At 37.9% G+C, this 27,997-nt stretch overlaps 1 protein-coding gene across 5 annotated transcripts in view; it reads right to left on the bottom strand.

Annotated features, from left to right (window-relative positions):
* Ilrun (inflammation and lipid regulator with UBA-like and NBR1-like domains) overlaps positions 1 to 27,997 on the bottom strand; it is an 86,727-nt gene that overhangs the window by 13,481 nt on the left and 45,249 nt on the right. For 2 of the 5 annotated variants that reach the window (XM_046464385.2, XM_046464387.2), the window contains exons 3-4: positions 27,080 to 27,277; positions 4,573 to 4,901 (exon numbers count right to left, since the gene is read on the bottom strand). In XM_046464385.2, coding sequence (XP_046320341.1) covers positions 4,573 to 4,901; positions 27,080 to 27,277 — 527 coding nt within the window. The remainder of the gene's footprint in view (positions 1 to 4,572; positions 4,902 to 27,079; positions 27,278 to 27,997) is intronic. The other 3 variants (XM_046464386.2, XM_046464388.2, XM_058585589.1) reach the window with 2 other exon arrangements.

Here is a 27,997-nt window from a genome sequence, read left to right as displayed (position 1 = left end):
ACATACGACATATATCAGCCCGAAACATTTTTTTTAAGTAAGACCAAACGCAAAATAATAGCCATAGTCCAAGTTACTTTTCTGCCCCCCGTCCCCCGCCCCAGTGTAAAATCTTACTCCTTTAGAGAAAGGAAGCAAATTGGCTGTTCTGAAGAACAGCCACTTGGGTCTTACCAGCCACACCTTTATTTCCAGCTGTCCTGAATCAGACCATTTGGTGCCCTATGGCTCTGCAAGGCCTTAGAAAACATTCAGAGCTGAGTGCAGTGGCACATACCTGTAACTCCAGCTACTCAGGCAGGAGGATAGTAAGTTCAAAGTGGAACCCCCTGACAACTGAGGGAGACCCTGTCTCAAAATTACAAAATACATAAGTAAGTAAATAAAAAGGGCTGGGGATGTAGCTCAGTGGTAAAGAGCCAGTTGCGTTCATTCTGCAGTGTCACCAAAATAAACACTTAAAGAGATTTTAAAAATTACTGGCTGGTAATTAAAAGGCATATCTACTTTTTTTAATATTTATTTTCTTTTAGTTGTAGATGGACACAATATCTTTATTTTATTTATTTATTTTTATGTGGTGCTGAGGATCAAACCCAGGGCCTCGCACATGCTAGGCAAGTACTCTACCACTGAGCCACAACCCAAGCCCCAACATATCTAATTTTAATAGGCCTTTCCCCCCTTCTTCCACACCTCTGTAAATTGTTTTACATTACTCTCACACTATCCAAGCAGAAGCGACCCTGGCCCCAAAGATGAGTCAGAGTGCTAGAATGCACTGTGTGACAGGCCTTAAGCCAGCAGTGAGCACCTGTGCAGTTGTGACTGTTGGTCCTCAAAGGCTCTGGAGCGATCACATTAAAAGTATGAATTAAAATAGTTCTTAACCTCCATCAATATTTAATCTAACCCAGGACAAGTCAGCCACAATTCAGCTGAGAATGAGAATTGCAAAATTCTAACAAAACCAAGGAGCCAAATTTATGAATCTTTGGAGCAGGTCGGCATGTTCTTACTTTGCTGACTCCCTGACGGCTCTCACAGGGAGGGGCCAGGGCCTCTGGGTCGCCAGATGCAGCTGAGGCAGCGGTTCCCACCAGGAGCATCCCCTGCATGGATGAAGCACTGAGTCCGGGGAGCTTACGATTAGGAGTTCAGTTCCTGACACTGACAGATCTGCCCCTCTGCAGACAGACAGACACACCCAGTCCTCACAGAGCAGCTACCTCAAGCAATCTTTTCATGTCATCCTACCAACCTTAGCAAGTTAAGCTGTAACTATGGAGGGAGCAGAAAACTAAAGCTGTGGTCATGGGCTTCAAAAGTGTCACGTTCTTTCCCAGCCTTGATGTCATGCAGGTAATTTCTTTAGAGAAAATAAAAAATCTATTGCCAACTCAGTGATCTCTGATGCCAGTGCATCAGGTACCCCTCCTCCTCATCCAATGAAGATGGAATCTTTGGGAAACTGAAAACACTTTTCACCACCAGAGCCCAGGGTCTCTCTCTTCTTTTCTATTCATTCATAAATAAAAGGGTGTAATTTATTATAACACCAGCCGAGAGTTAAAAATTGTTTTATTTTTACTGAGGAAAAGCCATCACTATTTTAAACACCCAGCAATCGGGAGCTCTGTGAAAACAAGAAGCCACAGACAATGCTCAATTTACTTTAGAATCACTTATCTTATTTCAATTCTGCTTCTTTCCTGCCTTGATACTAGTCAACTCAGTTCACGCTGGCCCTCAACACAGCTTCCAGCTGAATGAGAGGACCTACGGCAAGCCCAAGTGCACCTACCAGGAAATACCTTTTAGTAATGTGGTGCCTGGATTAGAATCCCAGCTATGCCGCTCAGAGCTTTTGTTTCCTCATCTAAAAATGAGATGATCTCTGCAAAGCACCTGGAAGCATGTCTAGTACTTAACTGTTAAAAACTAACTCCAGTATATACCTGACGGCATCACTTTGTCAAGTATACACTTCAGAGCTCAAGCATGCTGGCTTTTAAACTTAGCAGTGTATTTGAAAGCCAAATATAAATATTTAGGATTTTATCATTTTTAAATCTCCCCTTTAGCATAAATTTGTATCCATTTAAATATAGTATTAAGATTTTTGAAAGCCCTTTGTAATTATTTTTCACTACTCCTCAAAGGGACAACTCCACCCCTGCTCACACACACACTGGGGATTCCACCAGGCAAACGCTCTATAATGGAGCTACATCCCCAGACCTTTGCCCAAGCTGGCCTCAAACTTGCAGTCCTCCTGCCTCAGTATATGGAATTCCAGGCATGCGTTATGCATCTGACCATCACCCATACTCTTACTTATTCTGCCCTCGGCACTTTAAAATGTTCTCCATACCACTCTCCGTGCTGTCTGGCCATCTTTCCAAATCTCACCTAACCTTTGAAAAGCTTCTCTTATTGCACACCCCCCATCATTTCCCTTTGCAAACAAATTATATGTTCTCTACTAACTAAATTCATACTTCATCTTGGCTGAACTGTTCTACGACAGTTCTGTGCCTGTTTCATCTCCCTGCTGTACTGAAAGCTCCTAGTGGGCAGGATCACATATTTTATTCCTCCTGTGTCTCCTACCACAGCCAAATACATTCCGCTCTAGATGTGCATAGATGTGTTAATACTTAGGGATGACTGTCTATACACTAATGAAATTCTTAAGGAGCCCTAAGATATGGAGATGACTCAATTTGAGTCAGAAATACTTTCATGAAACTTTGGTTCATATAAATACTTTTGAAATAAGACTCTGCACAGATTAAGAGAAAAGGGAGACCCCAAATACTGACATTTTCAATGCGTTCTAGCGACTTCTAAATGATCCAAGGGTCCATAAAAACATCCCAAGAGCTCATCAATTTCAAGAAATACCTCAATAGCCTCTCATCATGGTCCAGCTTTTCCAAAGGAAGCAGCTAGCTGATGAGACCTTAATTAAAGATGGCAGGAAAGACGAGGACGAGACCACCATACCCTCTGGATGATATCATGGAATTGGATGAAAAGCATCAGTCCCCAAAGAAGAGGACAACAACCACGTCACAATGCAGGAGATGAGTGCAGTGCCCTGGCCCTCTCCTGAGACTGTAGCGTGGCTCAGCAAGACAGCTCACAGCTGCTTAAGGGCTTCCTTTGCAGAGAGCAGTGGAGTGACTGATTTTGCTTCTTTCAACTTTCATCTTCCCATCAAACTCAGCTGCCTCAAGTTTCCATTCTAACAAGGCTGCTCACTACCCTTAGAACAGTCACAGACTCTGGATGATTAAATTTAAGAAAGAAAAATTTAAGGACTCCGGAGAATTATATAAGTTAAAAGAAAATCTTTATTTAAGAGTATTAAGATGTGAAGTCCTTCCTCATTACAGCAATATTGTCTGGCCAACTTAACTCCTCTCATATCCTGTACAACTAACATGACTGCACAAAATCCTCTATAAAGACCATATCAATCCATTCTGTTACTACTGCTCAATAAATTTCCTCTATGACACCATGTGAAGAAAGACCACTCACATCACCAGGTTTCTTAAGTTCTCTCTTGATCTAAACCATATATAAACCACTAGTCAGAAAAATACCATTTTACAGAGCAACTTGCCCCTCAAATAAACAACTTTATTTTAAAAATTGAGGATGAATGCCACCATGAAGCAAAACTCGACTTCACAGTCTGTGTAGCTGTACAGGTGGGACACAGGGCTTAAGTGGACAGCATTTTCCATCAGAGAAGAATGCAGGGGAATTCTCCCAATACTCAACCACACAACACCTGCCACCATGAACTATCAGCACCAGGGCTTCATCAACCAGTCCCAACCAACAACCAGGAGCCACCGTCACCTTAGCAGGGCATGAGGAAAACAGATCAAGAACTCATACAGCTAGAAGGGTATCTCACAACAGAGTATTTAAATTCTCGGCTAACATTTCTCTCACTTATCTCCCACATTTGAAAAGTCAAAATATCACTTGAGCCACGCTGGGTTGTGGGTAAAGAGGTCAATGGGCCATAACAGATTGAAAAGACGTCAACAAGACATGCAAACACGGTAAATAAAGTTAAAGTCCAACAACAATAATAAGGACAAGATAACTGAGTTTCTCTTTCTACTCATGGGGGGAGCACCTCAAACAATCAATTAGAAACAAATCCCTAATGTGTGTTGTTGTGCTCTCAGCTTTGTATACATCCACACTGGAAGCATGGCTAGTGATATTTTGACATTTGCTTTTGTTTTGTAAATGCTAATATGGTTTAAAAAAAAAAAAAAAAAAGTCGGTCTTTCAACATTCAAACCAGAACAGAGAGATGGGAGTAAATTATAAAATGTGGATGCAGCAATATCCACAAGATGTGGGGTGGGGGAGGGGAGAAGGGGTAGGCATTTGTGTTGCTGGTGTTGGCAGAAGAGGTGAGCAGTCTCACAGAGCCACCTCCACTGAGTGGCAGTCAGGATTCTAGGTTTGCCAAGAAGGGGTATCACGAATCCCAAGGCCCACCACCTATCCCTTCTCCTCTTCTCCGAGGGCACCTACCTTACTGTAAGTCACTACTGATAAGTTGTTTGCGTGACTGCTGGGGGACAGATTTACAGAGTTCTGTGAGAGTCTATTCTGATCTTGCTCGGTTTGGTCAGGAGCAGGAGCCCATGTGTTTTTGCTGATCGAGTCGAACCCGGAACCCCCAGGGTCTTTTAAGTTGTTTTCATCTGATTGTCGGTTCTTTTGGGGAGAGGCAAACGGGTTGAAGTTTCCTTCTACCTTGCGATGAGGCTGTGTGTTGAACTCCGTTTCAAAAGATGACAGCTGCTGCGTTACTCCTAACAGTCCACCCACCTCCACACTGAGAATCACCCAGATGACATCTGAAATGAAAAGGCAACTCATATCAATGCCAGGCACACCTCTGAGGTCCAGGCAGCCATCACCAAACCCCCTCCCCCCCAAACACCATCTAAACAACAGAAATCATTATCTATATGATAGCTTTTAAAAGCTTGCTGACAAAGTTGTCAAGAGCATTTGAACTGCATGTACTTCTATATTTTTATGTAATGGTAAGTACAAACTCTGGTATGGATGTGTGGTGAGAACCATGAAACTCTTATTTGTGAAAGCTTACAAGTTGATTCTGATTGCACAGCTATTTTTGGAACTCATTACTCCAGAGAACAATGAAAACAGAAACTAAAAAACTATCCTTGCAAGAATCAACAGTTTTTTGTAAGTTTTACGTTTTCTTGCATATGTTCAACTCAGAAATTCAGGGAAGCCATAGTTCATAAGTCAAAAAATATGACTAAAACTGCAACATATTAACCTCTCTTTTTAGGCTAATTTAAAGTGACCATATATTGTCCAAACTAGGACAACTGAGATTAAAAAAGGGAACTGTTAATAATCACATGAGTAAGAGGTGTAAACCAGCACCAACCTAGCCAAACTGGGACATATATGACTCTAGTTTCTCAATCCATCTGATCAAAACACACCATAACTTTGGTAGGCCTCAGACTTTCTACAGTAATCCAACTGACCACCAACTTTGTTTCTGTGTAACACAGGAAACCCTACTACCTATGTATACTGAACAGTAGGTTTTCTAAAAACAGGCACCTGAGGTCATAATTCAGTTTCTGATTTTCTCAACTGCCAAAGCTAAGGATTCAGACAGAAAAATAAAGAAAGTAGCTGTTTTTCTTTGGTATTCAGCACCTCGCTTCAGGACACTGTCCTCTACATTCCTGCTGAATGCTTTTTAAAAAGTAAGCTACCGCTACCGAGGACTGGGGCTGGGGCTGGGTGGTAGAGTGCTTGCCTAGTATGTGTGAGGCACTGGGTTTGATTCTTAGGACCACATATAAATAAATAAAGGCCTGTCAATAACAAAAATATTTAGGGAAAAAAAAAAAGGTAAACTACCAAGCTGGGCATGGTGGCACATGCTTGTAATTCCAGTATCCTGGGAGGCTGAGGCAGGAGGATCACAAGTTGGAAACCAATTTCAGCAACAGTGAGGCGCTGAGCAACTCAGTGAGGCCCTGTCTCTAAATAAAATACAAAATAGAGCTGGGGACATGGCTCAGAGGTTGATGAGGGGGTCCAATCCCTGGTACACCCCCGCCATGCTAAAAGTAAGCTCCTGAAAGGCCAGTAAACTTTTCAATAGTTGAACCCTGTTGAAAACAACTGTGAAAAACTATCTAGGCTCCCAAATAGGTGCTGAAAGGGTGACAAGAAAAGGCAAATACATTTTGTCAGCTACCTAGAAATACAGTAATATATGTCTAGATCAAACACACTAAAAAAAGACAATTAAGAAAACTTGAGGAATTCCCTCTTTGGTTTACTCAATTTTTAATTTGGGTTAAAGTAGGGGAACTCAGAATGTTATACAGCCATAATAGTTAAGTATGGTGATCTGATAGCTATATTGAGAACTGGTTGTACCAACCACCAGGAAGCCTAGTAAATGGAGATGCAGTGACATCTTCTGTTCACTTCTGGAATTAGCAACTCTTCAACTTGGAGAAGGGGAAGCTAAAGCCACTAGCAGCACTAGCATGACTCACAGGCATGGTCACCCCTACTTCCAGACAATGCTTACCATTAAAGAAAATGTAAATGTTCACACAAACTAGTGCACCTACTGATCTAGCACTGTATGTGCACCATCCCACTTCACTTAGAGATCTGGGGCAGTGCCAGGAATGGTGGGTCAGAGGACTTATGTTCAAGATTCAGAGTTAATCTCATGAACCAACACAGTAAAGGCCTTAAAGAACAATCTGAAGGCAGTCACCTGAGAGTTACTCCATGCTCTCTCATCCTAGATTTTTAATTAGAGGTACCATATTCTACTATTGTTCACTTTTTCCAACTCTTTGTCTTCTACCCATCTATTTTAAAAATTCTTTTCTGAGTCTATAAATTCAGCTACTCTGGACAGATCATGTGCTTCACTCTCTTAGCTCAGGAATTAAATGCTTATGAGAATGGACGCTCTTCTGAAAGCCATTATCATTGAAGGAATCTAACGACATTTCTTCCCCTGGCTTAGAGAACTAAAGTTTCTCTAACTCACTGGGTCTTATTTCACTTAAGCCACCTCTTTGCCTTGGCTGTTGCACTGATTCTACACAGTAACCGTGGAAGAAAGATCATTTGAGAAGCCCCTGATTTATAAACACCAATTCTGATCCACTAAAGTTATCACCATCGTGGGTCATCAGCAACAGGAAAGTATGCCTTCTGTGTGGTACAGTTTCAGGCCTGTAGATGGCTGCTGGGCCCTGCACTCCAGAGTGTATTCACCCCCTGCATAGTATATGTGTATTTGTACTCAAACAAACAAAAAGGTAAAGATGGCCCAAAAGGCTTGTTTCATAGAGGCTGGCCACTCCCAATGGCCTGAATGACTTGATTACTGAGATAAACTGCTAGCTAGATATTTATCAATCACAGCCTTTTAAAAGGGAATCAACCAATGAAACTGCTTCAGTTTCAGGAGAAAGAATCTGAGGTTGAATGGCAAAAGAAATGGGCCCAGGGTCAGACTTCATCTAGAAGCAGACTAAGACATCCCACCTCTTAGAATGACTGGCTCTTTAAACTCGTACTTGTTTGTCCACGGTAGGAACTTGGGAGCCCAAGCAAAGGGAACTAACTATACAGCTACTTACCACTTCCTAGGCCTTAGTATCTTGACCCATAGACACAGAAAAGAATAAGTCAAGAAATAGTCAACAAGAATACAAATAATAATAAATGATGGAGAGGATGTAAAGAAAAAGGAACACCTTTACACTATTGGTGGCATTGTAAATTAGTACAACCACTATGGAAATCAGTATGGAGGTTCCTCTACAGAGTAGAAAAAGACCTAACTACCATATAACCCAGGAACACCACTCCTCAATATTTAGCCTAAAGAATTAAAGTCATCATACTATATTGATACATGCATACCCATGTTTATAGCAGCACAATTCACCAGAGCCAAACTATGGAACCAGCCTAGGTGTCCATGAGGAGACACCTGAAATTATGGAATTACATCATTTGCAGGAAAATGGAACATCAGATCATTATGTTAAGCAAAATAAGCTAAACTCAGAAGGTAAAGGGTCATATGTTTTCTCTCATGTGGAAGAAAGGAAAAGGAAAAGAAAGGGGGGAGTGGGGATTTCATGAAAAATCAAAGGGAGATCAGCAGAGAAAAGGGCATAGAAGGAGGGAAGAGGGAAGTGCTGGGGAGTGGTACTGACCAAACCATACTGTCACGCTGTGTGGTGTACAAATACCCAACAAATACCACCATTATGTTCAATCTAATGCACAGTTAAAAAAAGAAAAAGAAAAAGAAAAATGGAGAAAGTGGGGGGGGGGGAGCCAAGAAGACATCCCAGAAAAGCAGTCAAGAAGGTAGAAACAAGTACCAAGTAAACTTAGTCAGAACTTAGTAAGCAAATGGAGAAACATGATTTTAAAATGTCTAGCCTTTGGGTGACACCTTCGGGTGACACCTTCGGGTGAGTCAGAACTTTGCAGATAGAAGACTCTGTGAATATTATACCATTCAATTCGGCCTTTTTATAGATGACAAACCTTATTATTAAAATATAAACTTCCTTTCATAGAAATATACAATAAATTACTAAAGAAAAACCATACCCTTTTTATTTCTTAAGCTTAGACTATCTGAAGTGTAGAATAAAAGGAAAACAGTTTACTCAGATGGAGCCCAAGTCAATAATCTAACAGATCACACTGATATGCAAAGACCTCTCAGATTATGGTAAGAATGCTTTTGAAAATCTGGCGTATCTAAAATTAGGTAACACAATGATCAAATTATATCAAAATAAGCACAAACAAGCATCTATAATTTGCTAGTAAAATAAAATTGTTAAAAATCAGTACAGCTAGGTGCGGTGGCGCACACCTGTAATCCCAGTGGCTTGGGAGGCTGAGGCAGGAGGATCCTGAGTTCAAAGCCAGCCTCAGCAACTTAGTGAGGCTCTGAGTAATGCAGTGAGACCCTCTCTCTAAATAAAAATATTTTTAAAAGGACTGGAGATGTGGCTCAGAGATCGAGTGCCCCTGGGTTTAATCCCTGGTACCAAAAAAATAATTTCCAGTGATAAGAACTTCAGCCTTTGATAAAACTAGACATTATCTCATCCCTGAATAACACCTTTGGTATGGAAGATAACAACAAAATAACAACTTGTTTTAAATCAATAAAATTCTATCATTCTGCTCTGCAGGTAGACCAACTCCATCAAGATCATGAAGGCCAAGGGTTGCATGTTTTCTCTCATACATGAAAGCCAAAGAGGAAAAAGGAAAAGAAAGGTGGGCAGGATGGGAGTCTCAGGAAAACTGGAGGGAGATCAGTAGAGTAGAGGAAAGGCACTAAAGGGAGGGGGAGGAAACGGGGGAGGGGAAATACTGGGGAATAATACTGGCCAAATTCTATTGTTATATTGTGTGCATGTACAAATAATGTAACAACAAATCCTACCAATATGCACAACTATAATGCATAAATAAAAAATATGGTTAAGAGAAGATCATGAAGACTCTATGTTAAAAACACAGATTCCTTGCCTCTATCTGCAAAGAATTAAAACAGATTTCTATAGAAAGTCTAAGAGTTCATAATGACAACTACAAAGAAAAAGAAAACAAAATAAACCCTCAATTCCTTTTTTATTCATTAGTTGCTGAGCACAACAGAGTGCCAACTCTGTAGAAACTGGAAATCAAAGGTGAAGAATTAAGCATTTAACCAGCTCTTTTGTAGAAACTAAAATTCAATAAAGTTATCATTGATGAAGAACTGTCCCCAAAAACAAGTATGAAAGAAATCACCCCTTTGTAAACTCTAATTAAATGATTCTAACAATATTCAACAACGGTTTAAACTATCAGGCAAAAGGCTGGTATCGAGGCTATTACAACCTGAACTCTCTGATTGATCTTAACATCATTAATAGCTAAATAATTCTGAGTAATTGAAACAAATCGGAAAGAAAAGATGAAGTCATTCCTGTTTTCACAACTTACTACAAGGCTACAGTAATCAAAACAGTGTGGTACTGGCCAGAAAAATAGATATACAGACCAATGGAACAGAATAGAGAGCCTGGAGACAAACTCTCCTGTTCATGAGGCAAATAATTTAGACAAAGGTGCCAAGACCATTTAATGGCCAAAGGACATTCTTCAAAAAACGGTGCTGGGAAAACGAAAGAATGAAGTTGCACCCTGACCTCATACCACAGACAAAAACTAACTCAAAAAGGACCACAAACCTAAATATAAGAGCTGAAACTATAAAACTCATAGGGAAAAGGGGAGTGGGTAGAGGAAAAGCTTCCTAACACTGGATTTGGCAATTACTTTTTGGAATATGACATCAGAAAAAAGTAAAATTTTAAAATATATTGGATATAAAAGCTAAAACTTCCATGTAATCAATAGTGATAAGGTGAACCATGAAATGGAAAAAAATGCAAATCACATATCTGGATGGGGATATAAATATCCAAAAAGACTACTACAAATCAACAGAAAAAATACCCAATTTAAAAGTGGGCAAAGGACTGAATAGACACTTCTATGAGGATACACAAATGTGTAATAAGCACATGAAAGAGATTCAATGTCGATAATCATCAGGGAAATACAAACTAAAAGCATGATGAGATAACATCTATCATACATCAGGATGGCTAGGATTAACATTCAGAAAATACCAAATGTTGGTGAGGATGTGGAAAAACTGGAACCCTAATGCACTACTGATGGGAAAGTAAAATAGTACAGCTGTTGTGGAAAACAGTATGATTCTTCAAAAAATTAAGAGATAGAAGTGGAATTGCTAGATATGTCAGTTCTAGGTATATATCCAGAAGAATGAAAACAGGGTCTCAAGGAGGTATTTGTATACCCATGTTCGTAGCAGCATTATTCACAATAGCCAAAAGATGGAAACAACTCAACTGTCCACTGAAAGATGAATGGATAAACAAAATTTACATACAATGGAATATTACTCAACCTTAAAAATGGAAATTCTAATAAATGCTACAATATAAATAAACCTTGAAGACCTCATGGTAAGTGACATAAGCCAGTCACAAAAGAATGAATGCTGATTCCACTTATGTGAGGCACCTAAAGTAGTCAAAATCATAGAAAGCAGAACGGTGGTTTTCAGAGGCTGAGAGGAAGCATGGGAACTGATTACTAATGGGTACAGAGTTTCAGTTGCAAGATCAAAGACTTTCAAGGTGTATGTTGGCAATGGTTGTATAACAATGTAAATGTACTTAACTCACTGAACTGCATACTTAAAAGATAGTCAAAACAATAAATGCTGTATGTTTCCCCAAATCAATCAAAATAAAAACACCTGAGTCCCAGTGACTTTGATAGTGTTGAAGGTCAATCAGTAATTTATTATATGATAGAAGCAGAACTGGACATCAGATTTTGTTTTGTGCTTTTTTTTTTTTTCTTTTTTTCCTTGTTGTTTCAAGGATTGAACCTAGGGGTACTTAACCACTGAGCAACATCCCAGCCCTTTTTATTTTTTATTTTGAGACACAGTTTCCCTAAATTACTCAGGGCCTCATTAAGTTGCTGAAGCTGGCTTTGAACTTTCAATCCTCCTACCTCAGCCTCCTGAGCTGCTGGGATTACAGGCATGTGCCACCACATCTGCCAGAAATTAGGTCTTCTTAATCCTAATGTTAATGCTTATTACCTTTGATACCCTGTAGCACTCCCAACCAGATGTAGCTCAGTTGTTTTTTTGTGTGTGTTTTGTTTTTGTGGTACTGGGGAATGAAACCAGAAGCATTCACCATTGAGCCACATTCCCAGCCCTTTTTTATTTTGAAACAGGGCCTCACTAAATTTCTGAGACTGGTCTCCAACTTGCAATCCTCCTGTGTCAGCCTCCCAAGTCACTGGGACTACAGGGGTACAATACTGTGCCCAGCCCAACTCAGTTTTAAGTGTCCCACCAATCAGGAAATAATACCTATGGAGACAATTTTTCCTAACAGAAAAGATATAAATATTAACATCCCAATAATATAAACTTGTACACCCTACTAACTAAGCATAATCAGAGTGCATGGTATCACAATTGCAGAAAAAAATAGCATGAGGGACTGGAGTTGTGGCTTAGTGGTAGATGGCTTGTCAAGCACATGTGAGGCAAGGGGTTCAAACTGCAGCACCGTATTTAAAAAAAATAAATGAGGTTAATTAAAAAATAGCATGAAACTACAGTTAAGAACATAAAATAACTAAAAATTCACAGTACAATTATGTTTAAGGATAATGCAAAGAATCAAAATTAAGAGCCAGTTGTATGTAGTTAGCATACAACAGATTAAAACTGACATTTTAACAATCATTTTGGTATTAATGCTGAAAAACACTTAAATATAAAATTGGATAAAAAGGCTTAACATTTAAATATTCCTAATTTTATATATAAACAAGAAGGGGGAAAGTTGGTATCCGTACTCCCTTCACCACTTCTGCAGAAGCTCTCAACCATAGTGACTAAAGCACACAGGTGTGTCTTGATATCTGCATTATTTTCATCAAAAGGCAATTCAAAATAAAATATTCAAACAAGTACTTCAAAGTTAAGTAGTCAGTTCAATAACCAGAAAGTCAACTACTGGACTTACCAACCAATTTACCTAATTCAACATTAAATGTCTGTTTAAAAAAATTTATCTAAACTCTTCCTTCTGGTCCACATCTTTCTAAGATAAAGTTTAACTTTACAGAGCTAATGTGTTTGTCTTAAATACTTAAGAGCAAAATAGTAAGACAAATACCACTTGCCTTTTTTAAGAAATTCAAACACTACCTTGGACATAACTATGGAAAAAAGTCTATAACAGCATTGCTGATGGTAACTAGTTACCCTCGGTGAGTGCTTTTTCTTCCTAGAGATGACATAGTGTGTTAACTGTGCCCTCCCTAGGGGAATGTGCTGCTTCTGGTTTCAAGGAAATTCTTCCCAGTCAATGACCAGCTGGACCAATGCAAGAACTAGCAGAATAAATAAAATAGTAGCTATTTTAATAGTATCTATTTTATCCCCTCAATATTCTTGCCAATATTGCTTCTCAGGCATCAAATTCACTGGCAGAAATCAAAGACAACGATGAAACAAAAGTTCCTAAATGTTTTTTCTTATCTCTCCTCCTATTCTTTATTTTTTTGTCTTGTCTTTTGTTGGCAAGGGGTTGGTGGGGCCAGGGATTGAACCCAGGAGTACTTCCCACTGAGCTACATCCCCAGCCCTTTTTCAGATAAGGTCTAAGTTGCTGAAGCTGGCTTTGAACTTGTGATCCTCCTGCCTCAGTCTCCCAAACTGCTGGGATTACAGGCATGTTCTACCAAATCAAATGTCTTTGGTCTTACCATTTTGCCAAGTACCTCATATATATAGGCCAAGATGTTTTCCTAGCTCAAATGTTTCTTAATGTTCATTATTTTTCTTACTGAGAAGCATTTTTCAATATAATTCATATTTTTAGAGCAGTTTTAGGTTGGTAGTAAATCAAGAGAAGAGAGATTTTCTGTATACTCCCCTTCTTCATTTATGTACACCCCCCACTAACAACATGCCACACTACACTGATACATTATACAAAAGTGACGAACCAACACTAAAGGCCTAGATTTACATTAGGGATCACACTTGGTAGTGTGTATTCCATGGGTGTTGACAAATATACAGTGACATATCTCCACTGTATTGTCATTCAGTTAAAGTTCTTTATACTCTAATTTTTCATCCCTCCCTACCTCTAACCCCAGCAACCATTAAGGTTTTTACTGTATCCAGTTTTGTCTTTTCCAGAATGTCACTGAACCATTCAATTCACAGTCTTTCCACAGAGGCCTCTTTCATTTAGTGATATACATGTAAGGTTCTTCCATGTCTCTTCATGACTTAATGGCTCATTTCTTTTGAGCACTAAATAATATTCCACAGTGTAAATGTACCAGTTTGTCCACTCAGCTACTGAATAACATCTTGGCTGTATTCAAGTTTTGATAACTTTTGACTAAAGCTGCTATAAACACCTATGGTCAGGTTTTTGCGTGGACCTAAGTTTTAAACTCATGTGAGTAAATATGATGACGAGCAACTGCTGAACCACATGGCAAGACTATGTGTAGCTTTGGGAGAAACTGACAATCCACCTTCCAAAGTGGCTGTACCACTTTGCGTTCTCACCAGCAGTGAATGAGAGTTCTTGCTGTTCCACATTCTCGCCAGCATTTGATGTCTTCAGTGTTCTGAATTTTGGCTGTTCTAAAAAGATATGTGGTGATATCTTGTGGTTTTAATTTCCTGATAACATATGTTTATTTGTCATCTGTGTACCTTTAGTGAGATTTCTGTTCAGGTGTTTGGCCCATTCTTTAACTGAGTTGTTCATTTTCTTACTGTTGAGTTTTATGAGCTTTTCTATTTTGGTAATGATTTTTTATCACATGTCCTTTGCAAATATTTTTCTCCCAGTCGGTGGCTTATCTTCTTCTTATTCAGCAGTCCCTTTTGCAGAAAGAAGCCTTCTGTGGCAGGTGTGTAAGGTCTATGTTCAGATTCACCTTTTGGCAATATGGATGTTCAGCACCATCTTTTGAATAAAAGACTACCTGTTCTCTGGTATATTTCCTTTGCTCTTTTGTATTTCTATAAGTCTGTTTCTAAGTCCTCTGTTCTGCTGATCTATTTCTTTTTTAAAAATATCTTTTTAGTTGCAGATGGACACAATATCTTTATTTATTTACTTTTATGTGGTGCTGAAAATCCAACCCAGTGCCTCACAAGTGTGAGGTAAGTGCTCCACCAATGAGCTACAATCCCAACCCTGATCTATTTCTTTATTCTTTCTTTCCACAATAATTGCAACTTTATAAGTCATCTTGAAATCAAGTGGAAATGGTCTTTTTCCTTTTGGGGGCTTTGTCTGGCTTGGTGTTCTCTGAGCTTCCTGGATCACTGGTTTGCTTTCTGACACTAATTTGGGGGAAATTCTATGTCATTACTCTTTCAAATATTTCTTCTGTTCCTCTTTTCCTTTTGACATTCCCATTGAGCACATATGTTACCTTTTGCAATTGGGCCATAGTTCTTAGGTATTCTGTTCCAATTTTTTGCAATCTTTTTCAGTTTTGAGATTTCTATTCACATATTTCAAGCTCAAGAATTCTTTCCTCAGCTGTGTCCAATCTACTAAAGAGCCCATAGAGGCACTCTTCATTTCTGTTACAGTGCTGTTGTGGTTTTATCTCTAGCATTTCTTTTTCATTTGATCTTAGAATTTCCATCTTTCTGTTTACATTATAATCTATCTTTCATGTTATTTCTCTATTGTGAAGGTAGCATGCTATTTATAGTTTTTAAAAATTCCTGATCTACCGAAAGTGACTCTAGTTCTAATGCTCTTCAATCTCTTCAAATTGTTGTTGGTTTTTTTTTTTTTTTTTTGCCATTTAGGATGTCTCTCTTGCTCAAAGGTAGACATGAAGTACTGGGTTTAAAGGAGCTACAGCAGCCTGGAGTAGTGGTACATACCTATAATCCCAGCTACTCAAGAGGCTTAGGTAGGAGGATTGCAAGTTTGAGGCCAGTCTAGTCAACTTAGTGAGACCTGGTCTCAAAATTAAATAAATAAATAAATAAATAAACAAGTGGGGACAATGACACCAGGTGAGGTTCAGTGGTAAAGTGCCTCTGGGTTCAATTACCAGTGTGTATTTTGGGCTTGGGGTGGGGGTGTTTTGCAGTTAAAAAAGCCTTTGGTGATAAAGCAGAGTAAGGTGTGAGGAGAAAGGTAATATTCCATAGTCCCACAATTAGGTCTCAGTCTTTGGTAAGTTTTACTCCTGGACTATGTGCTTCACCTGTGTTGCTCAATTTCTTCCCCTTAAATGGGACAGATGGCCAAAGTGGGGGGTGGGGGCAGGGAGAGGGGTTCCCTTTCCCAGGTCAGGTCAGGTCAGTGAGGCACCAGAAGACAGTTTCTCCTGGGGGCGAGCCTTGCTAAAAAGAACACAAGGCTCTGGTGGCACCTTTCCCCTCCCTTTGCCAAGAGCATTGGAAAATACTTCTCCAATATTCACTGCTAGAACCTGGAAGAACCCCTGGAAGCAAAACTCACAAAAGCTTGGCGGCCCTTGATGACTAGTGTCACATGGGAGTTTCACTCTGTCAGGTTCCTGTGCAGGTGGCTGCTTGTAGGTGCCTTGAGTAAGCTGGGACTATATATCTGACTATCCAACTTCTGATGTTGTGGCTTGCCCTGTGACCTCACATCTCTGCTGGATCTAAGAAGAATTACTAATTTTTCAGTTTTTCAGCCTTTTATTCATTAGGATGGAGTAGCAACTTCTAAGCTACTAACATGCTAAAGAGGAAATCAGAAGCTAGAAAGCATTTTTTTTTTAAACCAAAGGCATTGTTGAATACTATTTCCTGTTATTTCAGCACACATACTTCAGAGGTCTCCCGCACCTGTGCAGTCTTAACCTCTCTCTTCCTTCAAACATCTACTGACACCCATTTTATGATGTGGTTCATTGATATCCCTAAAGAGTTAAAAACTATTTTTTATCACCTTCAAATGCCTAAGAATAACTCCAAATCTAACCACCTCCTTGGGCCTTTCAAGAGGCCAGTATCTGTGAGCATGAAAATGTAACTGCTACTCACTTTTTATAATGCATCAAAAATTAAAACAAATCTCCTTTATGAAAGAAGTTTTCAGGATTCAGATCCTCCCCTCCCAAATTAGTTACACTGAGATGCTGGAAATTCCATATCCAGTTGCATTCAATACCTTTCTTGTTTTATAACTTGGAATCTCTGCATCCCCTTGAAGACTCCACCATGATCCCCAAGTAAATACATTATTAGGATATCTAAGATAGAAAAACCTTAAGGAACCCTTCAGACAACTGAACAACTGGGGAGGGATTCCTACACACAGGGGTCATGACATAGTTCTTTTAATAACAACCACCACCACCCAACACTTATTCAATACTTCTAATACAGGGCTTTGTTCTAAAAGTAAAAACTAATCAAGCAAAAGTACAAGTGGTTATGTTGTAATTAGATAAAATGGACTTAAGAGCAAAGAAAATTATTAGGAAAAAAGAGGGATATTACATAATAATAAATAGGTCATTCACCTAGAAGAAAGAACAATCCTAAATATGTGTGTACCTAACAAAAGAGTTTCAAAATACATGAACAAAAACCTGACAGCTGAAAGGAGAAATAGATAAATCCACAACTAGAGCTGGGCACTTTAACTCAGCTCTCTCAGGTATACAGAGAACTAGTCTAGTAGGGGTTTAAAAAAAAAAAAATCTATGATATTAAGGAATTGAACAATAGCAGCAACCAACTAAATCTGATAGTTTAGAGCACTCCATTCAAAAGTAGGAAAATACACATGCTTTTGAAGTACACTTGGAATATTCACCAAAACAGACAATACCCCAAGTCTCATCTTAACAAATTTTTAAAAATTAGAATTTACAAAGTATGTTCTCTGACCACAAAGCAATTAAGCTAGATACTACTAAAAAATGTGTGGAAAATTTTCTAAAAGCTTAGAAATAATCCATGAGTCAAACAGGAAATCTCTAGGGAAGTTAGAAAATAATTTTGAGGGCAGGAGCTGTGGCTCAGTGGTAGGGCACTTGTCTAACATGTGCGAAGCCCTGGGTTCAATCCTCAGCACCACATAAAAATAAATAAATAAAATAAAGGTATTGTGTCCAACTAAAAAATAAATATATAAAAAAAATAAGGGCTGGGGATGTGGCTCAAATGATAGCGCGCTCGACTGGCATGCGCAAGGCACTGGGTTCAATCCTCAGCACCACATAAAAAAATAAAATAAAGATATTGTGTCCACCTAAAACTAAAAATAAATAAATATTTAAAATAATAATAATTTTGAGCTGCATGAACATGAAAACAGAATTTCAAAAGTTACAGAGTGCTGCTAAAAGCAACTGTAGAGGAAAATTCATAGTACTAAAAATATCTTTATTATAAAAGAAGGCTCAACTCAATTACCTCACAATTTCACAAAGAAAATGAACAAAATAAATCCAAATTAAGCAGAAGGAAAGAAATGATACAATGAAGAGCAGAATTTCATAAAACTGAAAAACCAAGTGAAAAAAAAAAAAATCAATGAAATCAAAAGCTGGTTCTTTGAAAAGACCAATAAAATTGAGAAATGTACCAAGAGAAAGGACAACAAGAGGAGACACAAAATATCAAGAATGAAAGCAATTATCACCAAATAACAGGCATTAAAAAGATAACAAGAGACTATTACAAAAACATTATGCACATAAATTTGATAACTTAGGATTTTAATTATGAAAATAAATTGAATTAGTAACTGAAAACCTAAACCTCCAGACCCAGAGTGTTTCACCTGCAAATTCCTTAGAAGAAAAAATAACAGTTCTATAAAAATTTTTACCCCAAAACGAAACAAAAAATTGGCACAACATATTAGTAATGATAGATTGCACTCTCCAACAGCAGGCCATTAGGCACATGTGACTTACTTGAAATGCAGCGAGAGCCACATGTGGAAATGATAATATAGCTATATTTGAATTAAATACAATGTATTATTAAACATTTTAAAAAGTCTTCAAGTCAGTCTTAGGTCAGAATAAGATCTATTTTCTTAGTCATTTCTGATTTCCAAATATAAAAGAGAAAAATCAAAATCAAAAGGAAAAGTCACTTTGAAGTAGCTATTAAGCCAAAGCCTAACCCACTCTAGAATTCAATTGCTTTCAAGGCCATGTCAAAACAAAGTACAAGCAAAACTCTTAGTAAAATCCTAAGAGGAAACTAGAAGGACATTGATCACTACAAAGAAAAATTCAGAGGCTAGCAGTAACAGGCTCACAGCATTCCTTCCTGAGACCAAATGTCCAACATTCACATTCCTTTTGTAAAGAAAGAAAAGCATAAGCTCTTTAAAGATAAAAGGGGTAAAATAGAGCTAAAGAAAAGTATTATTTCTCCCTAGATAAAGATTAGAGAATGAACTAATTTCTAACTGAAAAATAACTTTACAATTCCAGAGGAAAAGCCATTAGAGCATTATGTGGCTAGTCAAAGCATTATTACGGGAACAGAATGCAATTTGCTTTTCAGTAAGAGACTATTCTCTTCAAAGATCCCCACCTTTAACTACAAGGCTAATAGATGGTTTCCAAAAATAATGTTATGACCACATTCTGAGCAGTAATTAAAGAAAATAAATTGCATCAAATATTAAGATATTAGATAACACCACTTACAGGTCCTATACATCGTTTTAGACACCAATCATCATTCTGTTAAAGAATAACCAACCACATATTAGTTGTAAAGCATGTACTGAATTTTGAAAGGAAATTATGCTTGCTTCCTAATTTATAAGATAATTAGGCTCTAGTCTGATCTAGGGGCAATGACATTTACTAAAAATTCCCATCACAAAATTTAAAAATTCAGAAAAATTTTGTTAAGAACTTCTCATTTGAAACATTTTTCAAATGAGCATATATTTAAACATCTTTCTATGTGAGAAATTTTAAGTCTTACCTTTTTCCCCCTAGTTTTAAATTTTTTTGAAATCATTATGAATCATACAATCAGTGTATTAATTTAACCTGTAGTGGCTTGTCCCCTTACCTCCACAAGAAAAGTAACAAGTAAATCAATGAAGCATATTAAAATTATTGCTACATAAGAATCAAGCAAGTGTGGTAAGTTCTATTTATAAATGCTGTATTATGATGGCTATATTCTCTAAGTAAGTAAAATACTCTTTAATTAGATCTATCCTGATGTATAGCACTTATTGATAATGAATACTTAAACTGATATCTTAATAAAGAGTATACTTGGGCTGGGGATGTGGCTCAAGCATTAATGCACTTGTCTGGCATGCGCGGGGCGCAGGGTTTGATCCTCAGCACCATATAAAAATAAAATAAAGATGTTGTGTCCACCGAAAACCAAAAAATAAAAAAAAAAGAAGTATACTTGCTTAAAAACATTTTATAAGGAACTATGACTCCCTTAAATTTAGAATCATTAGAATTTAACATTCCAGAACAGAGACTTATCTAGGAGGAATCTAGCTACCACAGGAAAAAAAAGTGCTGCTTTCAAATTATACTTTTGCCTTCCTTTCAAATTCATGTTTGTATACAGGCACGCTCCGGTTGAGGAATAATAAAACTAATTATACAGTGAACAACACACATTAACAATAATCACAGCTTAATGACAGATTAGTCTAAAACTTTGATGTTTCACACCTAATACATGTAAATATGTTGTTAAACAGCGCACCCTTCAGAAGAAATTGCTGCTTCATCTGATTTTTTGCTTTTCTATAGTTTGTGGAGGTTCGAGAACCACACATCTGCATTTTATTTTATCTATTTTCTCTGTACTGGTGAACCCAGGGGTGCTTTACCCCAAAGCCACTTCCCTAGCCCTTTTTATTTTGAGACAAAGTCTCACTAAGTTGCTGAGGCTGGCCTCAAACTTCTGATCATCCTGCCTCAGTCTCCTGAGTTGATGGATTACAAGAGTGCACCACTGTGCCTAGTACATGTCTGCATTTTAGAAGTTAATCTGAACAAAACAGTCATTTCACATTACCCTTTCATTTCTTTTATATTATTTATATTTATACTGTTATATTATTTACTTATTTATTTACTTATTTGCAGTTTGGGGATTGAATCCAGGGGTGCTCTACCACTGAGCTACATCCTCAACCCTTTTTAATCTCATTTTGAGACAAGGTCTCACTACATTGCTGAAGCTGGGCTCAAAATTATGATCCTCCTGCTTTAGCCTCCTGAGTTGCTGGGATTATAGACATGTACCAAATTGTTCGGTTCACTTTATCTCTATCTCACGCACAACTACCTTGACAAGATCACCAAATAATCACCACCACCTGGTAGCAATGCAACAGATTTCCTTCTCTGAAGGTGAACTAGTCTATTATCTCATAACATGAAAATATTTTAGAATTTCAGATCTCAGTTACATTTTAAAATGGCCCTTTCTAAAACATTTCTCATACAAGTCACAATCAGCTTAGCTAGCATTTCTCTCATCAAAGGTAAAAATCTTATTTTCAAAGTGTTGCTCATATATCTGACACTTAAGAAATCCAGAGATCACAAGTGAAACACTGAGCATCTTATGGTGAGGACATTCTAGAAGCAAATAAAAGAAGACTTTTTTGAGAACAACATAAAATAATAACATTTAAGGTGAAAAAAAAAATATGTTACAAGATCCAAAGAACTAGCCGAAATGCCAGGCAGGATAGCATGTAAGTAGAAGACACCATGGATTCTAGAGAGGAAGTCCATATACACAAAACCAGAGCTTCTTTAATAACACCATCAATTAAAATAAAAGAGGCGGGGCTGGGGATGTGACTCAAGCGGTAGCGCACTCGCCTGGCATGCGTGCAGCCCGGGTTCGATCTTCAGCACCACATACAAACAAAGATGTTGTGTCCGCCGATAACTTAAAAATAAATATTAAAAAATTCTCTAAAAAAAAATAAATAAAATAAAAAAATAAAAGAGGCATAAGAAGGGAAACTCTGGGCGGGGGTTGTGGCTCAGGGGTAGAGCGCTCACCTAGCATGTGTGAGGCCCTGGGTTCGATCCTCAGAACCACATAAAAATAAATCAATAAAATAAAGGTATTGTGTCCAACTACAACTAAAAAAATAATAAAAAAAAAAAGAAGGGAAACTCTCACATGACCTGGCTAAGGAGGACACGTTATAAAATGGAGAAACAAGAAGAACTTACAAAGATTTTTAGGAAATACACAATCTGTGCCTTACATAGAATACCCAATAAGTTTCCTAGTATATTGTGGTTTTGAAGCTAGGAAAAGGTTTATCTCTAACCTCTGAGAAACTAAATGAATAATTTCTCATATTCTACATGTGAAATGTCTCTAGGAATCCATGTAAGGTATTTAACATGAGGGACTATTTCAAGTAGGAGAAACACCCATCAGCACAAAATAACCAAGGTATCACTCAACATTAGCTTACTTCAAATGAGACCCCTATAGTTTACAGGAAATAGTTAGGATGCAGGGATAAATCTCTAGGAGAATTTGGATGAGGACACTATGCTAGAAGGTGGAGAAGCATGCTGCTGTTGCTGCTCAGGCTAAAGGGGGATAATTCATGCTGCTTACTCAATGTCCAGAACCCAAAGTCCTAAAGAATGTGTGTGTGTGTGTGTGTGTGTGTGTGTGTGTTTTAAATGATCTTGGTTATTGATTTTATCTTTTTGTTTTTACTTTTTTTTAATTTTAGCTTTATTTTATTTATTTATATGTGGTGCTGAGGATTGAACCCAGGGCCTCACACATGCTAGGCGAGCATTCTGCCACTGAGTCACAACCCCAGCCCTGTATGTGTGTTTTAAAAAGCAGGGGGAATTTGTGGGACAGTGACATCTATCCAATTGCCTAAGAGAAACCCTGACCTTAATCCCACCTTCATGTCCATTCTAGACCTGAATAAAGGACTCGGGGATCATACATCCCCCCACCCTCATCAAATTCAACATGTGCAGGCAAATTAATAACAAAAATGACAAAATTACTTTTGTAAATTTATAACTCTAATTCATAGCCAATCCATAACTTTTACTAGACTTCAGGCAAATCACTTGTTCTCTCTGGTATTCAGTTTCCTCATCCAGAAAATGTGTCCATTACCCTCCTAAGGACATATAAAAAGTCTATTACAAACACTTAACATACATACACTAAGTACTAGAATTTGCTAATACCACTATTTGCTAGTATTTGCTATTCAGATAAAATCTAAAAAGTTAATTCTTTTGGTGGGATAGTATGATAGGGATATCAAAGTCAGTAAAAAGAATGCTGGAACTCACAAATGAATTGTGTTGAGAATCAGACACTTACTGATCCCCAATCAAAAGAGTTAGAAATTTGTGTGGTAGAGAACAGTTTAGGTCGTCAGATAACAGTTATTTAATGGGAAAGGGCTAGGGATCTTTTGTGTAATATGCTCACATGACGAAGAACTATCCACACAACATGCTAACAGCACAACTATCAAAAAAATCTGAAACTGCACAACCTGTTAAAAATAAAGAGGAAAGGGGACACTTGGTAAATTACTGAAAACAGCAAAAATTCCTTTTGAAGAAAAGATGAACTGAAGCAACATTAAGAGTTATAAAAATACCCAGGCATGGTGGCACACTCCTGTAATCCCAGCAACTCAGGAAATTTAGACAGGAGGATCACTAAGTTCAAAGCCAGCCTCAGCAACTTAGCAAGGCCTAAGCTAGTAGTGAGACCCTGCCTCAAAATTTAAAAGGGGAAGGGGGGCTGGGGTTGTGGCTAAGCAGTGGAGCGCTCACCTAGCACATGTGAGGCCCTGGGTTCAATCCTCAGCACCACATAAAATAAAATATATTGTGTCCATCTACAACTAAAAAATAAATATTAAAAAAAAATTTTAAAGGGGGGACTGGGGATATAGCTCAGTTGCTAGAGTGTTTGCTTCACATACACAAGGCCCTGGATTCAATCCCCAGCACCACAAAAGAAAAAAAAAAGAAAAGAAAGAAAAAAAGGAAAAAAGAAAAAAAATCTCAAAATTTAAAAACTGCTAGGGATGTGGCTCAGTGGTTAAGCATCTCTGAGTTCAATCCCCAGTACTCCCCCAACAAAAAAGTTATAAGAATAGAGAGAATGGATTCTTTCTAGTGAAGACCATCTAAAGACCACCCCATCAAAAAAAAAAAAAAACCTTTGTTGTTGAAACAGAAAGATGAGGCACAGAGGTCACCTAGTGTCCAAGCAAGACTATAGTCCACACTCACCATTCCATTCCATTCAAGGAGCGAGTAAGCTTAGGGTGAGCAAAAAATACTGGGAAGAACCAGTCATAGTTATTATGGTAGTTTGTTTTTTTTCATGTGTTCACAATTGTACTATGGTGTGTGTGTGTGTGTGTGTATATTTATACACACATGGGGGGTTGGGGCAGTGCTGAGGATAAAACCAGGGCCTTGCACCTGCTGGACAAGTGCCCTAGCACTGAGCTATGCCTCTAGCCATATATTCACTGTTAGTTGCTTATCTCGGATACTGGGATGCGTTTTACAATCAATAGTGATTTGGATTCAGAGAAACAGCAGTCTATAAAATGGAATTAAAACTCTTTACTGAAGCAGATGAAGGTTTACAATTTATACTTCATAGTGCTCTGTAGGTCATCTCAGAGGACAAGGAAACATAAGACAAGGAGGTGCTCAATTCCACAAAACAAGTTTCATTTTTATCCTTTCCCTTTTGGGGAGGAGGCATTCACATATGCTTTAATCCAGAAAAATGCCTAAGAAAAATGCTTGAAAACCACAAAATCAGATAAATTATTAAGATCCTTTGAAGGTATCAGCTTCCACGAAGTACCAAAAAATAATTTAAATACGGTAAGACCAAAAAGAGCTTTAAATGCTTTATCACTCCCAAAGCTAGTATATTTATAGTCCATTGACATCTAGAATATAAGAGGGTTGCTTCAAGAATAAAATTTAATGTCCCATATAGCGGTACTTCTAATTTAACACTAAGACACACATAAAAATACTAGAGTTCTCAAACACTGGAAAACACAAAGCAGTAATTTTTTCATCCAAGGGATTTTTTTAAATTTAAATCATGAACACAATCTTCCTCCCTCCCTCAGAAATGTTGACATTCCCTTAAAAATTTACTGGTAACCATACTTTGCTCTGTACTGGGCTCAGGCTTTTGAAGCTACAAAGATAAATCAGGCATCACCTTAAAAGTTTTAAAAGAAAATGAGACACATATCGTTATTAATCAGTAAAAAAGGGTAAAGTACCAAAGAGAAACAAAGGAGTACGATATGAAAAGATAATGCAATGGAGCTCAGCAGTGGGAGACATTACCTCCAACCATAAGTAAGGTTCTTAGTAGAGGCCACCTGTAAAGGGAGTCCTGAAAGGAAGGAACAAATAATCTCTCTGCATTTTGATATGTGGTTACATTTTCATTTGGTGTTAAATCAATACTTCACAATTTTAACAAGTTAACAAGCCCCTGAAATAACAGTGCTTTAAGTATAAAAACAAGCAGGTGCACATTAATAAAAAGGGGAGAGTAAGGGCTGGAGTTGTGGCCCAGCAGTAGAGCACTTGCCTTGCACATGCGAGACCCTGAGTTCAATCCTCAGCACCACATAAAAATAAATAAAATAAAATAAAGGTATTGTGTGCAACTACAACTAAAAAATAAATATTAAAAAAATGGGGGGGGGGGATAAATTTCCTTGGGGTAGTGCAGAATAAGCCGAGGGGCGGGAGAGGGTAGGTAACTCCATCAGGGCCTTGAGGATGATCAGGAGTTTGCCGGAAAGGGAAAGAAAAGGATATTTCAAGCAATGGGAAGAACATGAGCAAGGGCATGGAAAAGTGACAACATGTGGCATCTTCAGGGACAAACCATGACGGAGTTATGAGTTTTATTTGACTAAATACAAATAAAAATGAGGCCAGACTGTGAGGTGCTTTAATCACATGCCAAGGAATTTGGCTTCATTACAGTAGGAACAAGGGCTTTAGGCAAAGAATGATGTCACATAAACACCATGAAAGACTCTACTATTAAAATTTTTTGGAACTAAAAATATTAAAAGTTTCCACTGGCAAAAAAACATATGAGAACATTAGTTCCAGAGCCTCTGAAATAACTCAGAGGTCCCACTGGCCTATAGGCCATGAGTCCAGGTAAGATTTAACCATTTACTATTTCTCTGTGGATCTTCAGGGCACAGGATACAGTGGAACCAACAGAAATTGGTTTGTGATTAAGAAAAATGGAGAGAACAGATGATTGATCCAAATTTTCTGACCTGATTATCTTAACAGGATGCTGATGAGAAGGATGCAAGTTTTGTCTAGAAGATATTCAGAAATTCAGAAATCTGTGCCATAAATTCTGCCCATAAGTAGTTGAAACACAGGTTTGGAGCTCTCCAAAGAAGCTATAGCCATAGATAGGAATTTGAGCATCACTATCTATAATATACTAGTGAGAGTTGAAGTCACATAGGTGGAAGAGATCACTGAGCCTGAATGGAACCCAGTTTGGAATATAGTAATCCAGGGGCAAAGGTGAGACTAGATAAGGGACAAGAAAGATATTCAGAGAGGAGAAACAGGAGAAGTATAATATGAACCTAAGAAGGTACACACTGCAAAAACCATTTGTAGTATAGTACCAAATGAAAATTAGAAGATCCACTAGCGTGAAGATTGCAAAGAAGCTACTGGATATGTCAACTGGGTAGTTGCTGACAAATAAGCATTCATTAGAATGGGAAGCAGGTAAACGACAGAATGAGTTGAAGAGTGAATAGAAAATATGGGAGGAGAAACAGTACAGATTACTTCAAAAAGTCTGGGAAGGAAGGACAAGTGTTAATAGCATCTGTTTCCTACCATCAGACAGGAAGGAGGACATACTTTGTGCATTACCTGTTTTATATGACTTATGCCTAGAGACTCAGAATAAGGTCTGCCTTCAGTTTTCTTTTAGTATCTACCATATTATATAATAAAATTAATGGCACCATAAATCATTATTTGAATGCTAAACACAATACTACATACACTTTGCTAAATTTTAATTAAATTCTTAGGATAAAAGGGAGAGCATTAGATTCAACCAGCGACTCATTAATTAAACACAAGTCATTTATCTGCATGTGTAAAAGAGGCCATGCCCTGTTATGCAATTCCACAGACTATGTGAGTAACAGTGGGGATATTACAAGATATTACCTTAATTCCTTCACCCTGAGCTATACAAGAACATACTCACCTCCATAATAGAGTCCTGTAGCAGTGCACATCCGCCACTGTCCCTGATACATTCCTGCTCTGCTGGGGCTGCACATCTGGACGCTGACATCTGCAATTTCTTGTGGCTCTAATGATCTCACCATCACCATGTTCACATGTCCAAACTGGTCTCCCCCGACATACTTAAGACAAACCCCTGGAGGCCAGGCCTCTGCCCCTGAGTTCAAGCACAAGGAAAAAAAAAAAATGTTAGGTCATCAGTAGTCCTATGCTTGGTGTAGTTTATTATGAAACTATAAAGAAGCCCCTTTCTCCATCTCACATACATACAAAAACCTACCTACAAACTGAGTTAGTCAATGTCTAACTGATCAGAAGGAATTATCAGAATCGACAACCTCTGACCAAGAGTCTATCCCTAAGAGAATGCACTTATAGCAAAGACAAAGCAGTTCTTTAAGAAGATGTTTCAGGTGATGTCCATGAAGAGTCAAGAAGATGAAGCATAGGCCCATACCTTTAGGAAACTGCTTTCTCTACTAAAAGATAATACATGTTCACTTTTATATGGACTTAGGCTGATATTCAAAGTAAAAATGTCTGATTATTCCCACCTTTTCCACAGAGGTGAGAGAATCAAACACATGAATAATAATGTCTATACTAGTATCACTGTAAAGTTGTTTTTTGCCAGATATATGATCTTTCTTCTGGAATCCTTAACTATTAATTAATAGTTAATTAATAGTTAACTATTAATTAATAGTTAATCCTTAACTATTAATCCTTAACTATTAATCCTTAACTATTTAATCCTTAAATACCCAGGTTCAAGAGACTCCTCAAATACAAGCAATCATCAAATAAAAGTTTAGATCTCAAGTTCAAATGGCAGTGGGTCAAATGCAAACAATGAGGTGATCTCCATTACATGATC

Source organism: Marmota monax, unplaced genomic scaffold, assembly GCF_021218885.2.
Source record: "Marmota monax isolate L192 unplaced genomic scaffold, Marmota_monax_Labrador192_F-V1.1 WCK01_AAM20220418_F8-fsc00211, whole genome shotgun sequence".
In the NCBI taxonomy this organism is placed as follows: Eukaryota; Metazoa; Chordata; class Mammalia; order Rodentia; family Sciuridae; genus Marmota; species Marmota monax.
Note: the sequence above shows the minus strand (reverse complement) of the source record. Positions and strands in the feature narration are given on the sequence as shown.